We start from the raw sequence: 19040 nt of genomic DNA, 5'->3' as shown, positions 1-19040 counted from the left end.
CAATGGAAGGTTCGGATCCCATAAGTGGAGAAACCAAAAATTCGTCCTCCACAAACTGCTTCAATTTAAGGTTTCACAAGAACATAATAAGCGGACAATTTAGTGAAGCCGTCTATTAAATCAACATATACAGCGTAGACTTCACAAAAAACGTGTTATTAGGTGTCAGAGCTCCTTAGATAATGTGTTCAGAATATTTTCATAAAGAATTAAATTAGAATGATCAATATTTTTTGAAGCAAAAGATAGAAGTTGGAAAGGAATTAGACATTGCAGAAAAATACTTTAAAAAAATATTGTTTTTATTAAAATACAAAACAGAGGAAACAATAAATTATACAATATCATAATTGAATAATACTTATCAAAAATAATGGCCGTGAGTTATCAAGAAGGATCATGAACAGCGATTATTGGTACTTCTTCATAAAAACTGTGCGTGAAATAAATTATAACTTATTTTTAAACTTTGTCCTTGTTTCAAACTCTAGTTCATGTTAAATTTTAGAACGATTTTTCGAAGATGTTTTTATGTTCCCTAAGTACGAACAAAACTGATAAAAACCTTAACATGACTTTCTCTAATCGTAATTTACATAATTAGATTTTTTGATTAAATTTATTCCATTGTATTTATGAATTATTTGTTTGACAAAAATAGTAAAAAATTAAACATTTATAAGTCGACGTTTAACATCAACTTCCATAAAATCGTGAGCAATATCTACATTAATTTGCAAATTATTCTTTTCAATAGCCATTCGTGCCTCTTCTAAAATCGTGTAAACACTTGAGCTATCCTGTGGAAAAACTAATATTATTATAGAGTTCTATAGCATTATCTTAGAAGAAGTAAGCTAGAAATTCACTCTTAGTATTTTCTCGCTCTATATTTGGACTTATTTCTATTGTATTCTCACTTTAATGGAAACATAATTTTTCTTACCGCAGAGATATTGGGAAAGAACAAAATAAACAAGGTGTTTTTTTTCACCTGCATTCAGCATAATAAAAATGATGAAATTTAAATGCAAAACAATAAAGAATAAATAAAAACTAACGAAAATAGCCAAATTACAGCTCGGGGTACAAACAAACAAAAAAATATTTGGGATCCGTGACCTCAACAATTTTTTGTCCCTTTGTAAAAAATTTAAGACAAAAAAAATCCATTAATAATGAGTGAAAACTTCGAAATAAGAAAAGAAGCATCAACTTTCAATTTAAAAAATATATATTATTTACTAAACAATTAAATATACCTTTTCTTCCTCCTCTAACGGCCTATAACGTTGACTAAAATGAAAAAGTATTAATTTTTTGGCTTTGATTTTTGACGCGAAATCCACTGCCATACTTGGTGTGGAGTGCATTTTTTTAAGTGCCATCTCTTTCAAACCATCTTCCAAAGTTGCTTCATGTATTAGTAAATCACTATCCCTGGGAAAACAGAAATTTGTAAATAATATTAATTAATTATAATATTATCAATTAAAAATTTAGATTTAAAATTAACTCAAAAACACTAAAGGGCCTTCTTTGGTTTGCTTATCAGATGTATCTGATTGAAATGGCCGTAGCAATGGAGGTTATTCCACAGCAGAATTGCGATATTAAAATTCATATATCCCGTTGTTCGTTTCATAGAGCATTTCCGAGAAAGCGGCAAAGTGCTTCACGACTTTTCTCCACAAAAATCTCTTCCGACAGCGTTAACGTTAAAACAAATTTAATTTTTTTTTTTTTTCCAAAAATGAAGTGTACGATAACCCTCATAACTATGGCCAGTACAACCTGCAATAGCCTGGATGCTATCTGATAACATGCAGAACTAGAAGTAAGTGGTTTACTCCAGCACATAAAAAATTAAAGACATACTCTGGTAATACGAGATCTCTCGACTCAGTGATCTCTGTCAACAGTAAGTAGTTTACCTTCTAATACAATCCAAATACTAATATAATACTACCTACTCTGCAATGTGAATCATTCCTGTAGAATCACAAGTATCGCCGAGTATAGTTAAAATTCGTCCTGGCTTTGGCTCACCAAGAACATCTTCTGGACGGATCTAATTTATCATAATGTAAGACCATACTGGTAAGAATTCTACATCACAACAGTTCGAAACCACCAACTAACATAAAAAATGTTATTTTTCATCATTTTCACCAATTGAAAGGATACAATTTCACCAGATGGTAAAATGACGGATTCCCCTTTTTTAAATTTTCCATACAATTTTCCTGGTTTCAATCCTTTCTCTAAAAGTATTTCAGTTTTCAGACTGCCTTGTACGGGTTTTTCTTTGATAACAAAACCAAAAGTTGGAATTCTATGTATAAGAAAACCAGCTTCTACTTTTACTTTATCATCTTCAAATCTAAAGATATTAGAAGAATGTAAAAGATCGTTTAAAACAGTAAACAATTCAACAAGTTAATTTCCTTTAAATTTAAACAAAAGTCACTTACAAGTGCCAAGTATTCGCTTCAGACCCTATTTGCTTGCCCAATTTTTCCTGAAGATGTAATAAGCCTTCAGCTTCCTCCAGAATCGCCCATTGTTTTATTTCTTCCGAGAGAACATCTTGAGGAGGGATTAGTTCATGAACCTGATGAATAATTGAGGTAAATTTGGCGAAGAATGTAATCACAATAAAAAAATAACTCTACCTAAAAAACATACCACATATTGAAAAGTAAGCGGTGATCTTGAAAGATTTAAAGATTCTCTGAGATACCTTTTCAAGCCTAACGGTCCATAGATTTCTAATAAGAATTCAGCACTCTTCTCTTGAACTTGGTTGCCTAAAGTGCACATAAGTCCAGGCAACCCAAATAACTATGTGGAAAAACTTTGACGATAAGAGAAACAAAACGAAAAAGACTTGAAATCAAATAGTGTAAATTGTACTTACATGATCCCCATGCAAATGGGTAATAAATATTTTTTTTATACGTCCAGGATGGATAGAACTTTTTTGAATTTGAATCTGCGATCCTTCACCACAATCAAATATCCATACATCACCATCTTAAACAAGATAATTTTTCTGTTAATCGTAAGTATAATTTTGTTTTTTTTTGTTTCTTGTTTTTTTATTACTTTGTATGTTTTTTCGAAAATAGATTGCACTACAAGCAATTCTGTTACATTCTCCCTATTGCTTAGGTTTGAATCTTTTGTTTGAGAAATTCTGGATTAAATGTGGTTCTAGCGACTTTCTGTAACATCTAGATTAAGAAACTTAAAAAATCTTACCATGAACTTCAGATATAGCACGCAAAAACGATATCTATTAAAATTTAACAAAAATAAGATAAATAACCGTAAAGCTTGGTTAAAGGAATAAATACAATAATAAATAATTATAAACTTCTTAAAATTAAATATTTTAAATAATACTGTAAATGATTACAGTAGAAGGTTATATTGTTGTTACCTTCAAATCTTACAGCCGTACAAGATACTCCTCGCTGAGTTGTTGGATAACTCGAAGCTGTCCCGAGAAATATTATACGCATTTTAAAAGTCCATTTGTTCAAGTAAGGTATTTGCTGCTAGTACATCATCATGTTTGCAAGGAAAACATAAACTGCAACAACGACTTATCTAACGTGGGTTCCCGATTTGTGCAAATGAAATCTAATAATCGATTTATTACTGATCATTCTTGTACAAGATTATGAAAAAGAAGTTTATTAACTAATTAACTTTTCTTTTGTTACAGAAAGTTCGTTGTGATAATTATCAATTAATCTGGTAAGGCGACAGCTAAAATTAGCCAGGTTTTAAATATGATGAACATTGTCACTTTAACGCCACCCTCCAAGCTAGTTGTGAAAGACTCCTCGAGCAACTTAGGTATGTAGAATACAATTTTCTTTTGTTTTTTCTCTTCATACTAGTGAAAAAGAGAATTACGATCGGTCAAATTTAGTTATCGAGTTTTAACTTTGAATATCTGTTATGAGGCCCCTGAGTTTGAGAAAGTGGTTTTTAGAAATGGTCTCTTTGAACGTTCAATTTGATATTTGGATTAGGTGCCACTTCGAGCCAGATAATGTTTGACAAAACAGCTAAAAGGAAGAACAACTTTACCAAATTAGTTTGAAGTTTTTCCTAAGTAATCGTTTCTACGGTTTTATTGTCCTAGTAATTGCTTAAATGTATATTTATACATTTTATTTGAACTGTTTTCTCTGGAAAATATTCATATGTGGTTATTTTGGTGAAACAAGTGAGAGCAGTTTTCCTTCAAACAAAGCCAATTTTACTGTAATGAAATCTCCATGACAAAAGGTTTGTTATTAACGCCTACTACTAGGTTTCAATTCCTTTGTTAATGCTAGGCTAAGTGTGGAACTGTTATCAGTTGGTGACTCTGAAAAGCACTTAAAAATGTTCACCTTATTCGGCACGCAATTTCTTGTAATGAAGCAAGCTGGCTATTTGACCCTCTTAGATTCCAGCAAATTTTTCATATTCATCTCTGTACAAAGCGTAAAAGCAAAAAATTACCTTTATGTACTTTCGCCAAACTTAAATCACAGTTCTTTTTAATTCAAGGCCGTAGTATGGGCCAGGCTCTACGGCTTAGAAGATACATGAGCCTGCTTGGTCTGGACAATGGTGATTATTGAATGAAGATTTTGCTTCGTTGAGGTATATTTTCTGCTGATAGGACTTGAGAGATTAAGGCAAGAGCTTTAAACTAATGAAACAACCACGATGTTAGTCTTTAAAAGGATGATCCTCAGCTGCATTGGAGGCTGTTTGACTTGCGTATTTTCAGTGTGAAATCGGTAAGATTAGTAAACTTGTTCGCTAGTGTTTCCTTCTAAACAGAAGTCTAGATCCTTTAGGACAACTTTCCAAAGTAATACTTAACAAATAACCCTGAAAGAAATGTTATAAAAAACATTTTTCGTGGACTTCTCCAACAAGGTTTAGGAAAATATACATATTTCGCAAAATAATAAAAACACCACTTACTTACTAATGAATATAGTTTATATTTATAATTTTTCCATAAATATTTTACAAAATTAGGATCATATTTTGAATTCAGACTATAATACATCCTCGGTAAAAATTATTCCAATTACTTACAAATAACAATACTGAGGAATTAATTGTGATTAAAAATATCTATTTTACATTTATTTATAAATACTTTTTTTTTTAAGTTTTGTTTTATTTGTTTCTTTTATTAAAAAAAATACTCTCCCTATCTATACAATCTTATAATTTGGTTTTAACAGCAAATTTATATTTACGATTTCTTTAATTCTAATTTTGAAATCAGTGATTTTTTTTTTTCGAGTTTATCTAAAAATTATATATGCATAATAATAGAGTGCATATTTTTGTTACATAATTTTTTTAATTTTTTTGAGAGATAGCAGAAAGATAATCATCCAAACTTTAATTTCCGTTTTTATTTACCAATCAATTCCTTACTGTTTTTATAAAGGTAGTGATTATGAGTTACTTGCTTAGATGTTAAATCCATAACGTTATTTCAACTATTTTTGACTTTTTCTTAACTCCTGTTCAGTGAAGGTAATTCGACAAAATGGTATCTTTTCTTGATATTTCGCTCATTCACGGTAGCGAACATAAAATCGTATGCAGCTATACTTTTGGTCTAGAGGAAGTTACTCGGTCTGCCTTTCCCCGCTCTTCAGGATTACCTGAGGATGCTGTAAGAGCAAGTAGGTCTTACCTCACACCAAAGTAGTAAAATAGAAGGGTTGGTGGCAGTAACGAAAAAGGAAAAATCTTCTTATTGTTGGAAAATTCTTTTATCGATTAATTCTTTATGTGCAAATAATTAAGTTCCAATAGGAGGAGACTCATTAAAAAGATCATAAATTTTCAATTCACTTTTGTAACATAAAGCTTGCTTCTTCATCAATTGCAATCTCATTTCCACGCTTTTTCTTTTTAGATTTGTGGAACGTGATCTTAACAAATCAAAACTAATTTTTTACTCACAATAAGATTGCAAATTACATATAAAGTTTGGATCATTATTAAAATAACTTATTTCTTACAGTAATTAATCAAATTAAAGCATTCCACATAACATACTTTAATATAATTCTTTTTTAAAGTCCTTGAACAATTTTTTTTTTTTTCACAAATTCACTTATCAACTAAGACAATCATCAGTGGTAATTATTCTAATAATAATTTACAAAAATAATAACTATGCTAAAAGATGGCAGGGATACAATTATAAAGAAACTTAGAGGAAAACTTAATAAAAGCTTTTTTTATACATCCGAAGAAGCACCAATGTTCATATTGTCTATTTAATCACCATATTTTCATTTTTTGTTATTAAAGTTTTTTCACTTACATTCTAAAAGGTCAGGTTTTTCTTACTTTCTCTTGAGATTATTTTGTTTTAAAGTAATCTAAGTTTTTTTTTTGTTATTTAATACATTAATGATTTTATTTTTTGTTTTACCCTTTTTGCTTTATATATTTAATTTAAATTAGCGAGTTGGTTGATCCACTAAGTTGAGATTTTTAGTGTGCTTTCCAAGAAAGAGGCTAACAAATCAGTGTTCACCGTGTTTCTAAGGATAACTGGCAGTTTAATAAATTTACCATCGACAAACTTCAATTCTCTGGTTAGAATTTTATCAATGTCATAAAGCTGAACTCACCACTCTCTCCTTCAAGATGTTCTGGGTGTTAGCGACGGATAGCATGTTAGACCTCGCTGCAGAGACTCTGAAATTCCAGCCACGTACTGGGAAATTGTCCAAATAACATGCCAACAGTTAAGGGGAAAGAGAGAAAGACTGAGAATTAGAGATGTGGAGTCTTTGGTTTGATTTGAGAGCCGCCATTCCAAAGATGACTTCGGATTCGTTCTGGGTGGTGGGTATTGACTGGAAGGACTTGGTTTTACATAGATCAAATTATGAATTTATTGGCGATAAGTAACCATTAAACCTTAGTTACCCCTCAGTAGTTCTCGCTTCTGATTCTACGGTTTTGGCCACAAAACTTTAACAAGAATTATTACTTCCACCAATGCGATTTTTTTTTTTCTTTAATTTTTCGATATTCTCCTTAAAATGGGGCTAACGATTTCCTTTTATATTTCCTCCATGACTTTTCCATTTAAATGCCTAAAACTTTTATTTGAATCATTTTCATAGAAAAATTAATTTTGGGTAGATTCCCAATAAAATTTCAAATTTTAACAGTCTTGTATAGTGCTGGTACAGTTCAGTTCGCAATATTAAGGAAGATGAAATGCATTACTAGAACTAGAAGACTATCAACCGAAAGTGGCTCTTTGTTGAATAGATTTCTGATTTATTTTTAAATATTCTTCGTCACAAATTGCTATGAAGCCTTTTTCTAGGAAGGCACACAAGTTAATCTCATGGATGCAATTTTACTCTTTTTTATGAAGAATTGTTTAGATAAGTATTATTTTTTGCATTAATGTATTAAAATGAAGTTTTTTCATTGTTATTAACCATTAAACTTCTTTTTCCAGCTAAGTTAATTGTAAAATACTTTTAAGATATCACATTAAAACAATAATTTTTTTAAATTTTTAATTCTTCTATTCAATAAAAAAGTTTTTTTTAATAGGCCTATTTCGTTTTATTTTAAAGGCAAAAATATTCCCATCACAGTATTCTGGCCTTAAAAATAGGTGCAATGAATGAATTTTTTTGTCACTCTCCCAAACCGAAAGGCCTAATATTTTAAATTGGCCTTGAGAAAAAAACCTTTTGCCGATTTAATATCCAAAAATTCAAGTTTATAATGTAATACCTTCCACAAAAAACAAATTATTTTGTTTTCTATTTTAAGACTAGGGATGTAAGAATTGAGGTTTTTAAATTATTATTATTGTAATTTCTTAATGAAATAAACATGGTTGAATTTCATTTTACAAAATAAAATTCTACTATAAACGGACGGAAATTGATGTACGGTTTTAAATAGTTTCATGGTTTTATTTAAGGCGAAATGTCAATTATTCGTTTTAGGTACATGTTTTACAATTATTTAGTAATTAATAGGAAAATACTGTTAACCTTGTGTTGTTTACTGGTTTAGAAAGCTCAAGTTAAGAACAATGTGAGGTCAGACCTTCATAGGTGTTTTTGAAACTGGATTATTAATTTTTATCAATTTCAAAGAGAGTTATTCACTTGTTGTCTAAAAAAAAAAAAGGACCATTCAGGTGGAACCTAGTAAGAAAGACGTATTTCTTAAATGTTAAGCTGTTGGTTAATGGACCTAACCGGACAGTCGAAAGGCTGTTTTCAAACCAACATTGAATGACCGCCGAAATTATTTCATGCAGAAAATAGTGTTCTTTTAAATGTATGAACCACCAAGCTGTGATTCATGCAATCTTTAATTAGCTGCGGTCTGTGAACAGATGATTTAAAAGACAATTTTGCTTGGCTGTAGTTTATTGAAGTCATAGGTTTTCTTCAAATATTATGTCAGATGAGAAATCAAAAATGGATGCTAGTAAATGAATAGTATGATTAAGATTAATTATGGTTTCGATAGATTTTTTTTTTTGTTAAAGGTGCGCCACTCAAGTGATCAGTAAATCTATTTTTGTTTCTTTGTGTCCATTTTAGGTGAAACAATTTCTACTCCTCATTTCAAGATTATAAGCTCGCAAAATTGTATCTGCTCACTTCAGAACAATGGACTTTCTATTATCTAGCTACTTCATTAAACACAGTTCTTGTGTTTTGACGTTTACGAGATAAAAGAAATGCTGATCCTTAAAAGTAAGTTTAATTCAATTATTATTCAATCAAGGTCTTTTCCCCTCACTAAAAATAACTGAATATGTACTATTTGGGCTAATTTCTACGTTTTCACTGGTTGAAACATCAATTCCTAGGGCAAATTAGTTTAATTTGATTACCATTAAAATTAAAAATTTACTACTATTCGAAATGATAACAAATTATTTGAAAATCGTACCTCTAACAGCTTTAGTTTTTCCTTCAAATATCTACACAGACATGAGCTCAAAAACATTTGTTTTTTCTTACATCCTTAGTTATTATTATTATTTTACTTACTTATGTTTACAATATGTATAAATTTTTTTATTATACAATGATGGAGGCTTAATCATAATATAATACATTAGAGCTACAATTTCATTAAAGTGTGATTTGGTGCCGAAGTATATAACACTCCTCAAATCATGCACATACCACTCAATTAAATCTGCTATCAAAACTATCATTAAATATTATTTTGCCTTTTTTTAATCTTCATACTAACTTATCCAGTAAGTATACATATTTATATTAATATATAATCATTTATCTACACAAAATAAATCCATCACAAAGTATTTTTTATAATACCTTAGGAGGATGTTAAAATAAATTAAGCAAAACCTTAGTAAAAAAGAAGAAGTTAGATAAGGGGAAAAAGACGTAATAGTGACAGCAATTAGCAAAAGTCACTCTCAGTTCACTTTTAAGAGGTACTAAACTAAATTTTAAAACATTACAGTTCTGTCCGTATAAAATAACAAACAGATATTGTTAAAAATTAAGATAAGAACTGAATCAAATAGTGAGATGGCAGAGAGCAAAAATTCCACTCTATCGTTAGCCTCTTTCCGTCTGTCGCCTGGAAGGACTTACACACAACAAGATTATGAAAAACAAGGAAGGTCCAAGATTTTTGATTTTTGTACTTCGATGGTTCCCCCAACATTGCAGCTAATTGTGTACGGAAGAGTGTGTGTTTTTCGTTAATCTGAGAGGATGTACAGTTGTGAAGATAGTGGAATGAAATTCCTCCAGCCTAACCACAAAAACATCATCTGCCAACTAACCACTCCCCTAACACATATACAATGCACACACCATGTGTATAGAGGCGTGTAAATGGATGCAACTGCTTGAGATTAATGTACATAGAACCAGCACTTAAGCTTAACATCATCAGCATCATATTGCAATGAACAATGTTACAGACTAGAGCACGTTACAGTACGGCTGATTCTTTCGATCATCCACCGACATTGTGGGAGCCAGAATAGGTATATTAGGTGACTGTGGATTTGTCTTTGTGGAAAACATGATTTTCCCTTTTTCGGGTGAGCGGAGAGCTCTGGAGAAGAGTAAGGTTCTCCTAAGCAGAATGGGAAATAGGTCCCACTGCATAAAGGAATGTGTAAAAGATTTCATTTCACGAGAGTGGAATTCTTGCCATCACATTTTGATGATAAGCATGTGAAGAATTCTCTTTGGGAAGATTTTAAGCACAGTACAAGCCTTTCTTCCCTTTACTTCGCCAGCTATGTCTTAACCCTGGAAATGTACTCACTTCGTTTCTAAACTCTCCAGGCGATGAGAGAAGCGGATGGATTATTCCACAAAAAGATTAAAAAGTAAATAAGAGAACTATACCTTGCCAGGATTTTTCGATCAGCTTATTAAATCACCAATAAGCGAGCCTAAAGGCCAGGATCCATTTCAGTGACTACTGCAAAGGGATGCACATTGTTTAGATTTGTTTCCGGAAAATCTTCAAGTTATGTGATCCAGAAAGATTAAAAATAGAAGTAATAAAGAAGAAGAAACAAAGAAATTGTTAAAACTTGCCATGATATGTTTCACATACATTAATAAAACAATTTTTCCTCTCCAAAAATGGGTTAAAATCCTTTCATATTTTTCGTTTGCATTCTTTTCTTTTTTTGTGTGTATAAAAATTAAGTTTACATTTTACTTAATACAACAAATTATTTTATTACTACTACTATGTTGACTACTTTGTTAATTATAACTATTTTTTTAGAATTAATATTTAATAAAATACTGTTTTGGTCTGGGGGCAAAAATAGTGAAAATTTTTTGGTATCTTTTTTGAACAATCAATTTTTTTTTTTCTTCTTTCAAATAATTAGTTTTATCAGTTTTTATTAATCTATACATTAATTCAATTCTTTAAGCTAAAAATACTATATAATGTAGAATACGGTATGATATGTTCTTTTCAGACACATTCATTTTAATAATTCTTAGTTAAAAAGAAAAAATAAATTAATAAACAAGAAGAGCGTTATTAATTTTTTGAGAATCCTCTTACTTCTCTGACCCCTTTCAAGAAAAAGAAGTAATGCAACTGTGCAGCTATTTGATTTCTTGTTTAAGAAAAAATTATTTATTTAAAAAATTGTTTGTATGGTCACTCTATCTTTATGTATGTATCCATCGTGCATTTAAAAATTCGAATAGTTCAAACTTTATATTTGGTTTAGGTTTTACTATAGGGCTCGAAAACCTACATACATTATGGCAAAAAAAAACAGCCAAATAAAAGTGCCATATAGTTAATCGATTTTTTAATTGATTCCTTTTTAAGGGCTTATAATCACCGTAAAAAAACAACTTTTATTTGAAACATTTACCCCGTAATTCCGTTTTAAGGTAATTTAGGGAAAAAAATGCTCCAGGCTTTCTTGTTACTTTTTTTAAACACAAGCCATGCTGCTGTCGCTTAAAATATGTTAACCAATATTAAGTGATTTACTGGAATTTAGCGTTTGAAGAGAATCGCGGCGATTTTTGCCTAACCAGTGAGTTGTACTTATCATCCCATACTATTACATTATTTAAAATGCTATTTGTTGCTGACATATATTAAGCGAATAAATATTAAATTCTTTTTCCTTTTTGGGGGGGATAAGAGGAGGTAGCGTGCACATGTAGATCTCACAAAAAAAGTTTTTGAATTACTCAATCATTTAACATTAAAAAATATGGTTTACAAATTTTATATCTTTACTTTTTTTTTAGTTAATCAAATTCATTTTAACTTAAAAAAAAAAATAAATAAATATTTTTTACCAAAACGTCTGCTTCATATCTGTTTTATTACAATACATATTTTAAGGGTTTATTTTTTTTTTAAACACATATTTATAAATTCATCTAAGTGAAAAAAGTTTTACCCCAAATTTTCCACAAAAATAAAGAGTAAAAATGAGAAATGGAAAAAAAATAAATTTGGACTTTTACACAATGATATATTTCACAAGAAAAAGCTGTTTATTTTTCAAAATCAAAAAAATTTATAATAATTTTTTTCCATTTCATCACTTTTTGAAAAACTCCAAATTTGTATTTACAATTAATTATCAGTTTAGCTAATTGTTTCTAAAAGAAAAAGGTATATCATATTTTTTAATTTATTCTTATTAAGAATAACGATCCAATTGCTACCAATTGCTTAAACAAGGATAGCAATTATTTAAAAAAAAAAAAAAATTATTTACAAGTGTTAGCTTTACATTACTTAAAGCTCTTATTTTCTGGGAATATATTCCAGAAAAAAATGGGATAACATTACAATTTTTAATTTACTTAACTATATTTTGTTTTGCTTAAATACTAGTATTCTCATTTTTGGTAATCTCAATAATACAAGTACCATTACTCACAATTGAAGCGTTTCCATTGGCGTGTGGGGGGGTTTCCTCTTCCTGAAAATAAAAGAATGAACAATGAATAACGGTTTAAATAAACAGTATTCAATGGTGTGACGTTTTAGTTAAAAGAGATACACATTGAAGTTATTACCGCCCACTTTCACAATTAGTTACTTCGGATACGTGAAATACGTATCCTTAGGAGCAGCTGTAAATTAATTAACCGTAGGAATGATGCATTCACTTCCATAACTAATCCTTCCTTATCAGTGCAATTTGTCAATAGGTGAACACCCTTATCTTTCAACGATAGGATACAAGGATTTTTATACAAAGAACTTTGGTACATAAGGACATCAAGAATCCGATAAAACTTCTATTTGCTATATTGATTTGATATTATACAATTATAAAGAAAGAAGTTATAACTCAGAAAGGACTGGTGTGGAATATTGGAACTAGCTAAAAGAAAAAGTTTCTCCAGCTGAATTTAAAAGGAGTTGGCATGGTAAGCCCTATTTTAGCTTCTATTTCAACACATTATTATTACTTAGACTTCTTGCAACTGCAATGTAGCATTTATTTGTCTCCCCTTACATCCAACTACTAAAAATATATGTAAAAGATATATGTGCAGCACTAACTGCTATTCTATTTTTTCGAATGCAACACATGAGGAAGCTACAGTGGAAGTTAAGTATTGATTTAGATTTCTTTTTTATTTTAGAACACATGTTTCTAGCTTTTTGTGAATGCTGGAAAATGTAACAAGAGTTGAAATAACAGTTTTTTATTTTAATTAGTTTGGTCTATAGAACTTAATGAAACCAAATAATATCTGCAAACAGGGCACATTTATGTGTTGCTTAGTATTATTAAGTTTTAAAATGCTTCTAATTACGGTATATGTCTAGATAAAAGATTGAATGAAACAGTGGACAAAGCATTAAAGGGCTGCATCCAATAGCAACCGTTCCTCAACTTTTTACGCCAAAATCCGTTATTTTACACGTTATTTAAAAGTATAAGTTTAATGAATAACAATAAAGTTGTAACAATTAGTTAAAGAATTTTACCAAAGGTACAGCCAACTCTTTCTTTGACAGACTTTCTACTACGGCACAAGCGTAACAATCTCCCAGCAGATTATTGGTTGTTCGTAGCCGGTCTCTGTAACAATGGATATAAATTACTATTATTAAACCAATCAAACGTGTATCAAAAACAGTTAGTATCTAGATTTGTGCAGGCAGTCCTAGACGCGAAATTGGAACTAAAGGTACCTCCATTTTTATTAAATACTTGCAAATATAGTGTTCAAATTTTTGGATTTGTAACCCAAATGTTATATGTCACGTTTTTAAGTAGATTAAGTGATCGTTTGCTTGCGAAATCATCTGTGGCTTTCAATTCTTTTCCATCTGATCTGAGGATTCTAATTAAGTCGTTTGTACATATGTAACTCAAGTCAGATACTCTGTCAGGCGATGGAAACAATAGCCCAATCAAATCCTAATAAGCTATAAACTTGTAATAATCTTAGCATTTTTAAGTTGGTTCAAAAGTCTCATTGAATCTCTTGTGAGCGACATCAGAAATCAGGCACTAGGTCAATGTGTACACGATAGGCCAGCTAGTCTCGCACGTAGAGGTTTAGAAAAAAAAAAGAAGTACAAAATCTTCATTAGTTTTGCAGGTTTTTCCATAATTTCTGTTTCTAACATTGTACTTTAATGCCAAGCGCATAATATACACATTAGGTCGGCTGGTTTTTGGTGCAGACATGCATAAGAAATGGAAAACATAGAAAATCTTTAATAGTTTGGCTAGAATTTCCTTAATTTCTATTTCTAACATTATAATTTAAAGCCAACCGTATATTAAACACTTTAGGTTGGCTATTTTTGGATCCAGTTGCTCAGAAAAAAGAGAAAAATACAAAATCTTCATTAGTTTTGCAGGTTTTTCCATAATTTCTGTTTCTAACATTGTACTTTAATGCCAAGCGCATAATATACACATTAGATCGGCAGGATTTGATTGGAGAGATTCACAACAAAGGAAAAAATTGAAAATCTTTAATAGTTTGGCTGAAATTTCCATAATTTCTGTTTCTAACATTGTAATGTATACCACGTCGCAAAATTGTTTGTACGGTACAATTCTGAGGGCACTTGGTATGAAAAATCTCGATGGTATTATGTAAATGAAACAATTTACCAACAGCAAGGCCAGAAATAATATCAAACATTTAAAATACTTACACAAACCAATCAACCGCAAACAATAATGAAACATCTTCTGCTGGAGCGTTAATGGTACTACACAGCATCAAAACTAACACTAACGCTGCACTGGGTACTGTCGCCGAGGACATGCTCGCTGCAGTACACGACAATCTATAAAATAATTAAGACTAATCAAAAATTACGGTAGATATTAACACAATTATAGTTCTTTTTTTAAATGTAAAATCAGTTGTAGAATGAGTGACTGTTTAAAATATTTAATTTTAATTTTTTAGTATACTATACTCTTCAAAATATGGTAAAAACATAAAATTACAGACTAAAACGCTACAAACAAATAGAAGACTAACCCAATAGTCATAATCTCTCCCATTCCAAGATAGATATTGTTCATTTGGGCAATGAATATTACTGATACGGTTAAAAATAACGCTGTTCCATCCATATTGATGGTACCAATTGGTAGGATGAATCGTGTGATCCTTTTGTCAACCTTAACTTTATCATCCATCACTCGGAATGTTATTGGCATAGCTGCAGATCTGGAAAATAAAAGTTAATAATTATAATACACGAATAGAAAACTGAAAACTGGTTTTCAAAATGGATTTTGTATTAGAAACATTAAAAAAAGAAATTTTGAAAAAATGGACAGTGTTGTACACCTCCGGAGGTACTGATTATAGTAACAGAAAATTCACTTACTTAGATGCAGTTGCAAATGCTGTAACGATGCTTGGTCCAAATGACATATAATATTTTAGAGGATTTTTTCTTACAAAAATGTAGTAAATTATTTGTAAGATAATAAATTGATAAATAATTATCCCAATGGCTACAGTGATGATAAACCAGCTGAGTTGGGTCAACGTATGCGCCAATTGGCCCAATGATATAATTTTACCACAAATCACACTTCCCACACCAACTGGAGTAAACCTAGAAAAACAAAAATTAAGCGCGCACTTTAAATTTATTGCAATTTATAATTTCATAGAATGAGCTAAAACTTATTATTAACCACATATTTTTTATTTTAAGCAAAGAGGAATTGTGACAAAGATTTTGATTTGGTTTGTTACATGAAAATAATGTTGGTTTAAATGCCAATTTATTTTCAGCAAGATGTTTTGATTGTCAAATACAAATTTGACGTAAGTTTTACCACTAAAAAATATCATTCATTGTATTCTTTAAAGACTTCTATACATCTACAGGGATCTAATTCGGCTATTCTTTATTACAGATCTACTTCTGTATGAAGTGGTCTTATTCCTTTGCCTGAAGAAGTTGTAAATATTAGTGACGGTTATTAACAAACCAAATCTTCAAGATCAATTCTTATTTATTAATTTTTTTTTAAACTAAATCAAAGACCGTAAATTTTCTCGGTTTTATCAAGAGAATAAGCAAAATAGAGTTTGTTTTTTTTGCATAAAATGTTCTTAATTTTTTATTTATTATAATTTAAATATACACAAACAAAATAACATTACTAAATATTTATCACAATACTAAGCAAAATATCTAACAGATATTAACTTAAAATTGTTGATGGAAAAATGAAAAGAAATGGGATGGTGCATGCAAAAAATTTTGGATTACCTTATTAATTTTCATAAAAAAGAAAACAATCCAGACTGTTCCATCATTTGCATAAATGGAAGCTAAGCACTTACTTACAAATGTATGAATTTTCATGTGTACAATTAAAAACATTATGTTTGTTAAATGATATTTTGAATGAGAGGTTCTTTTTTTTTATTTAATGATCTTATTCGGTTCAATATACCAGCGATATGGTTTTTAAGTTTGTGAACCACAAAAATTGTGTTGTTATATGATTGGTAATTTTCTGATGGACTTCTACCTAACCATGTTCAGTTATAAACTATGTGCCAAAAAAATGGCAACACCAAGAAGAAGAAAAGTTTTAGCCACAAAGAGCCTATGTAGAAATAATTGCATTAGGTGAAAAAATGGCAATTAAAGAAGTTTATTGCACCACGACACAGAAAATTAAAAAAACAAAAAGCTTTTTTTTATAAATGAAAGTAATCAGTCCTCTAAAATTTTAGAAAAAGATAGAACCGCCATAGGGGGGAAGTGGACTAGCCACTTCTTCAGGGAACTTGGCGTCCCTGCTGGTATCCCCAGTCTACCAACACGGACAACATTTACACTTACACCAGCACCCCAAACACCGCTGGATTGTACATTTTATAGTAAGCATTTTGTACTAGAGAATATAAAAATCTGGCATTTTGAACAGATTTATTAGGTCGTATTCAAATTCTATAAATATGAAGTCCGATAAGACAAACGATCTTATTGAAGAGTTAAACGTCTTAACTTAAATAGTAATAATAATAAACAAAAAAATATTAAAATTAACTTACCAAATCGCTCCCATTAACATTTTTAAAAGAACTTCGTAAATTACATTAAAGAAGTTGATGACTACAATTTTATGAGGTCCAAGAGTCCCAAGCACTGAACCAAAAATCAAACAGAAGAAGATGATGCCCAACGTGTTGGTTCCATCTCTATAAATAAAATAATTGTCAAAAATTAGAAGTTCATAAATAAGATAGAAAGCTAATCATGGCTAAAAATTTAAATAAAATCAGTCATTCGCTAATGAATAAGAAAAGTTCTAAGAATGTTAAATTTATAGACTCAGGAATTGCAAAAATAAAAATAAATTACAGGTAATTTCTTTAACGATTTTTAAGCAGAAGCCTTTAAATTGTTTTAAATCTATATCTCTATTTCCCGTAGCTAATAATGCTTGTTTAATCAAATCAAATGTTTTCATCATGGGGGTACAATAGTACAATATTCGTTGCAGTGCACTAAATACCGTAATGATAATAAATTCTACTGAAGGAGATGGTTTAGCTTATTATATAGCAGCATATCTTCAGACCTGACAAGAAACGACTAAGTTTCCAATTTCCGTCACCTAACCGGCCACGATTACCTGAGGGATTCATCCTTTACCACGTTGGTGTTGCAGAGCCCCTTAATTACCGTAATGTAATTCGAACCAGCTAATGGACAGCCAACATTTTTAGAAATTAAGACCAAATCTGACGATGTAAATGGATTTGACCCAGAAATGAAGATTCTCCATCGAAATATTATCGAAGATACAGTATTCACAGTGATAATCTTTGCACTCCGTGAATAAATTAATATTCTCGAGATTTGTCCTGTTTGAATTCAGAAGACAGTATAGGTACCCTCTTTAAAGGGCTTCTGCGCATTGCTAATTACAAATCTCAGGCATAATCTTAATGAAGATAGCTGAAAAGAGGCTTGGAGGAAGATAGTTTTCTCTTAAGGTAATGTTTCTTTAGGATAGTTTGTCCAGCTTTAACTTTGGACTCTATCGTTCATTGCAAAATCGTCGATTAATTTGCTTTTATTAAGGATTTTCAAATTTAAAAATAAAAAAAGAGAAAGATGCTTCATTTTTACCTAAACTGTAACTGCCTTTTTGTAGCTTTTTGTATAACACCTATGTTTGCTGAAGTCTTATTGTTACTGTTGCCAGTCTCATAAGGTTCATACTTAATGGATACTGGAACATATTCTGTGAAAGTCTGTAACAAAAATGCAAGATCATGTACATTCAAATTGTATTAATTTAAGAACAGAATTATTATTATTATTTTTTTACAAATTAAACACAGAAATCTTTGCTTTTTTTTTTTTATCTCAATGGATTTGCAAAACAAACCTGCTTAACTTTTTATGCTACTTAAAAAAAGTAAAATATGGTTTAGAAGAGCCAAAATTGGGTAATTATTTAATGAATAATGTAAAATGATGAACAACAAAAATGAGATTGATAAGGGATGATGAATATATTTTGAATTTTAAACTAAAAATGATTTAAAAAATAAGAAAAAAAAAATTTGTTTCTTTAAATAATTTTCTATTCTCAGTATGATGTATGTTTTTTGCATACAATGAACTTTTTTTTTTTGTCCGTAAATACTACTTAGACTCACCTGTTCGAATGCTGCTTGGAACAAATTGTCAGGAACAAGATTTCTGTAACAAAAATGGCCTCACCCAGTCTATTTGGAAGGATATCCTTCCATAAAAATTACAGTATTTTTTTGTCTTACATCTAATCTAATTGTTTTTTGTTTTTTTTAATGTTGAAATCTTTTTTTTAAATTTGTTTCAAAAACATAAAATTTACTATTTCTTCTTTTATAATAATAAATTTGAGTGACTTTTAAAACAATGAAGTAGAATTGACAAAAAAAAAGTTAAACGAAAGTAAATTAAGAGTTAAAATAAAA

General features: G+C 30.0%; 2 protein-coding genes across 6 annotated transcripts in view; both read right to left on the bottom strand.

Moving 5' to 3' along the window:
* Positions 1–281: 281 nt before the first annotated feature.
* LOC141456944 (zinc phosphodiesterase ELAC protein 1-like) lies at positions 282–3660 on the bottom strand. Of its 2 annotated transcripts, none has more exons than XM_074133368.1 (8): positions 3446–3660; positions 2921–3036; positions 2689–2844; positions 2475–2614; positions 2188–2383; positions 1974–2071; positions 1263–1440; positions 282–800 (listed from the first exon to the last, which is right to left on the bottom strand). In XM_074133368.1, the coding sequence occupies exons 1-8, from the start codon at positions 3525–3527 to the stop codon at positions 669–671; spliced, it is 1098 nt and encodes a 365-aa protein (XP_073989469.1). In that variant the 5' UTR covers positions 3528–3660; the 3' UTR covers positions 282–668. The 2 variants fall into 2 exon arrangements, with proteins under 2 accessions (XP_073989469.1, XP_073989471.1); XM_074133370.1 differs by lacking the exon at positions 3446–3660 and adding an exon at positions 3265–3398.
* Positions 3661–5268: 1608 nt separating this feature from the next.
* Positions 5269–19040, bottom strand: part of Eaat2 (Excitatory amino acid transporter 2) — a 112171-nt gene continuing 98399 nt past the window's right edge. For all 4 annotated transcript variants that reach the window (XM_074133360.1, XM_074133358.1, XM_074133361.1 and 1 more), the window contains exons 5-12: positions 18741–18783; positions 18205–18329; positions 17121–17267; positions 15427–15660; positions 15072–15263; positions 14737–14871; positions 13549–13642; positions 5269–12526 (exon numbers count right to left, since the gene is read on the bottom strand). In XM_074133360.1, coding sequence (XP_073989461.1) covers positions 12428–12526; positions 13549–13642; positions 14737–14871; positions 15072–15263; positions 15427–15660; positions 17121–17267; positions 18205–18329; positions 18741–18783 — 1069 coding nt within the window. In that variant the 3' untranslated portion in view covers positions 5269–12427. The remainder of the gene's footprint in view (positions 12527–13548; positions 13643–14736; positions 14872–15071; positions 15264–15426; positions 15661–17120; positions 17268–18204; positions 18330–18740; positions 18784–19040) is intronic.

This window comes from Rhodnius prolixus, unplaced genomic scaffold, assembly GCF_049639745.1.
Source record: "Rhodnius prolixus isolate KJV_2025 unplaced genomic scaffold, Rpr scaffold_10, whole genome shotgun sequence".
NCBI lineage: Eukaryota > Metazoa > Arthropoda > Insecta > Hemiptera > Reduviidae > Rhodnius > Rhodnius prolixus.
This window is presented reverse-complemented; position numbering and strand designations above follow the sequence as displayed.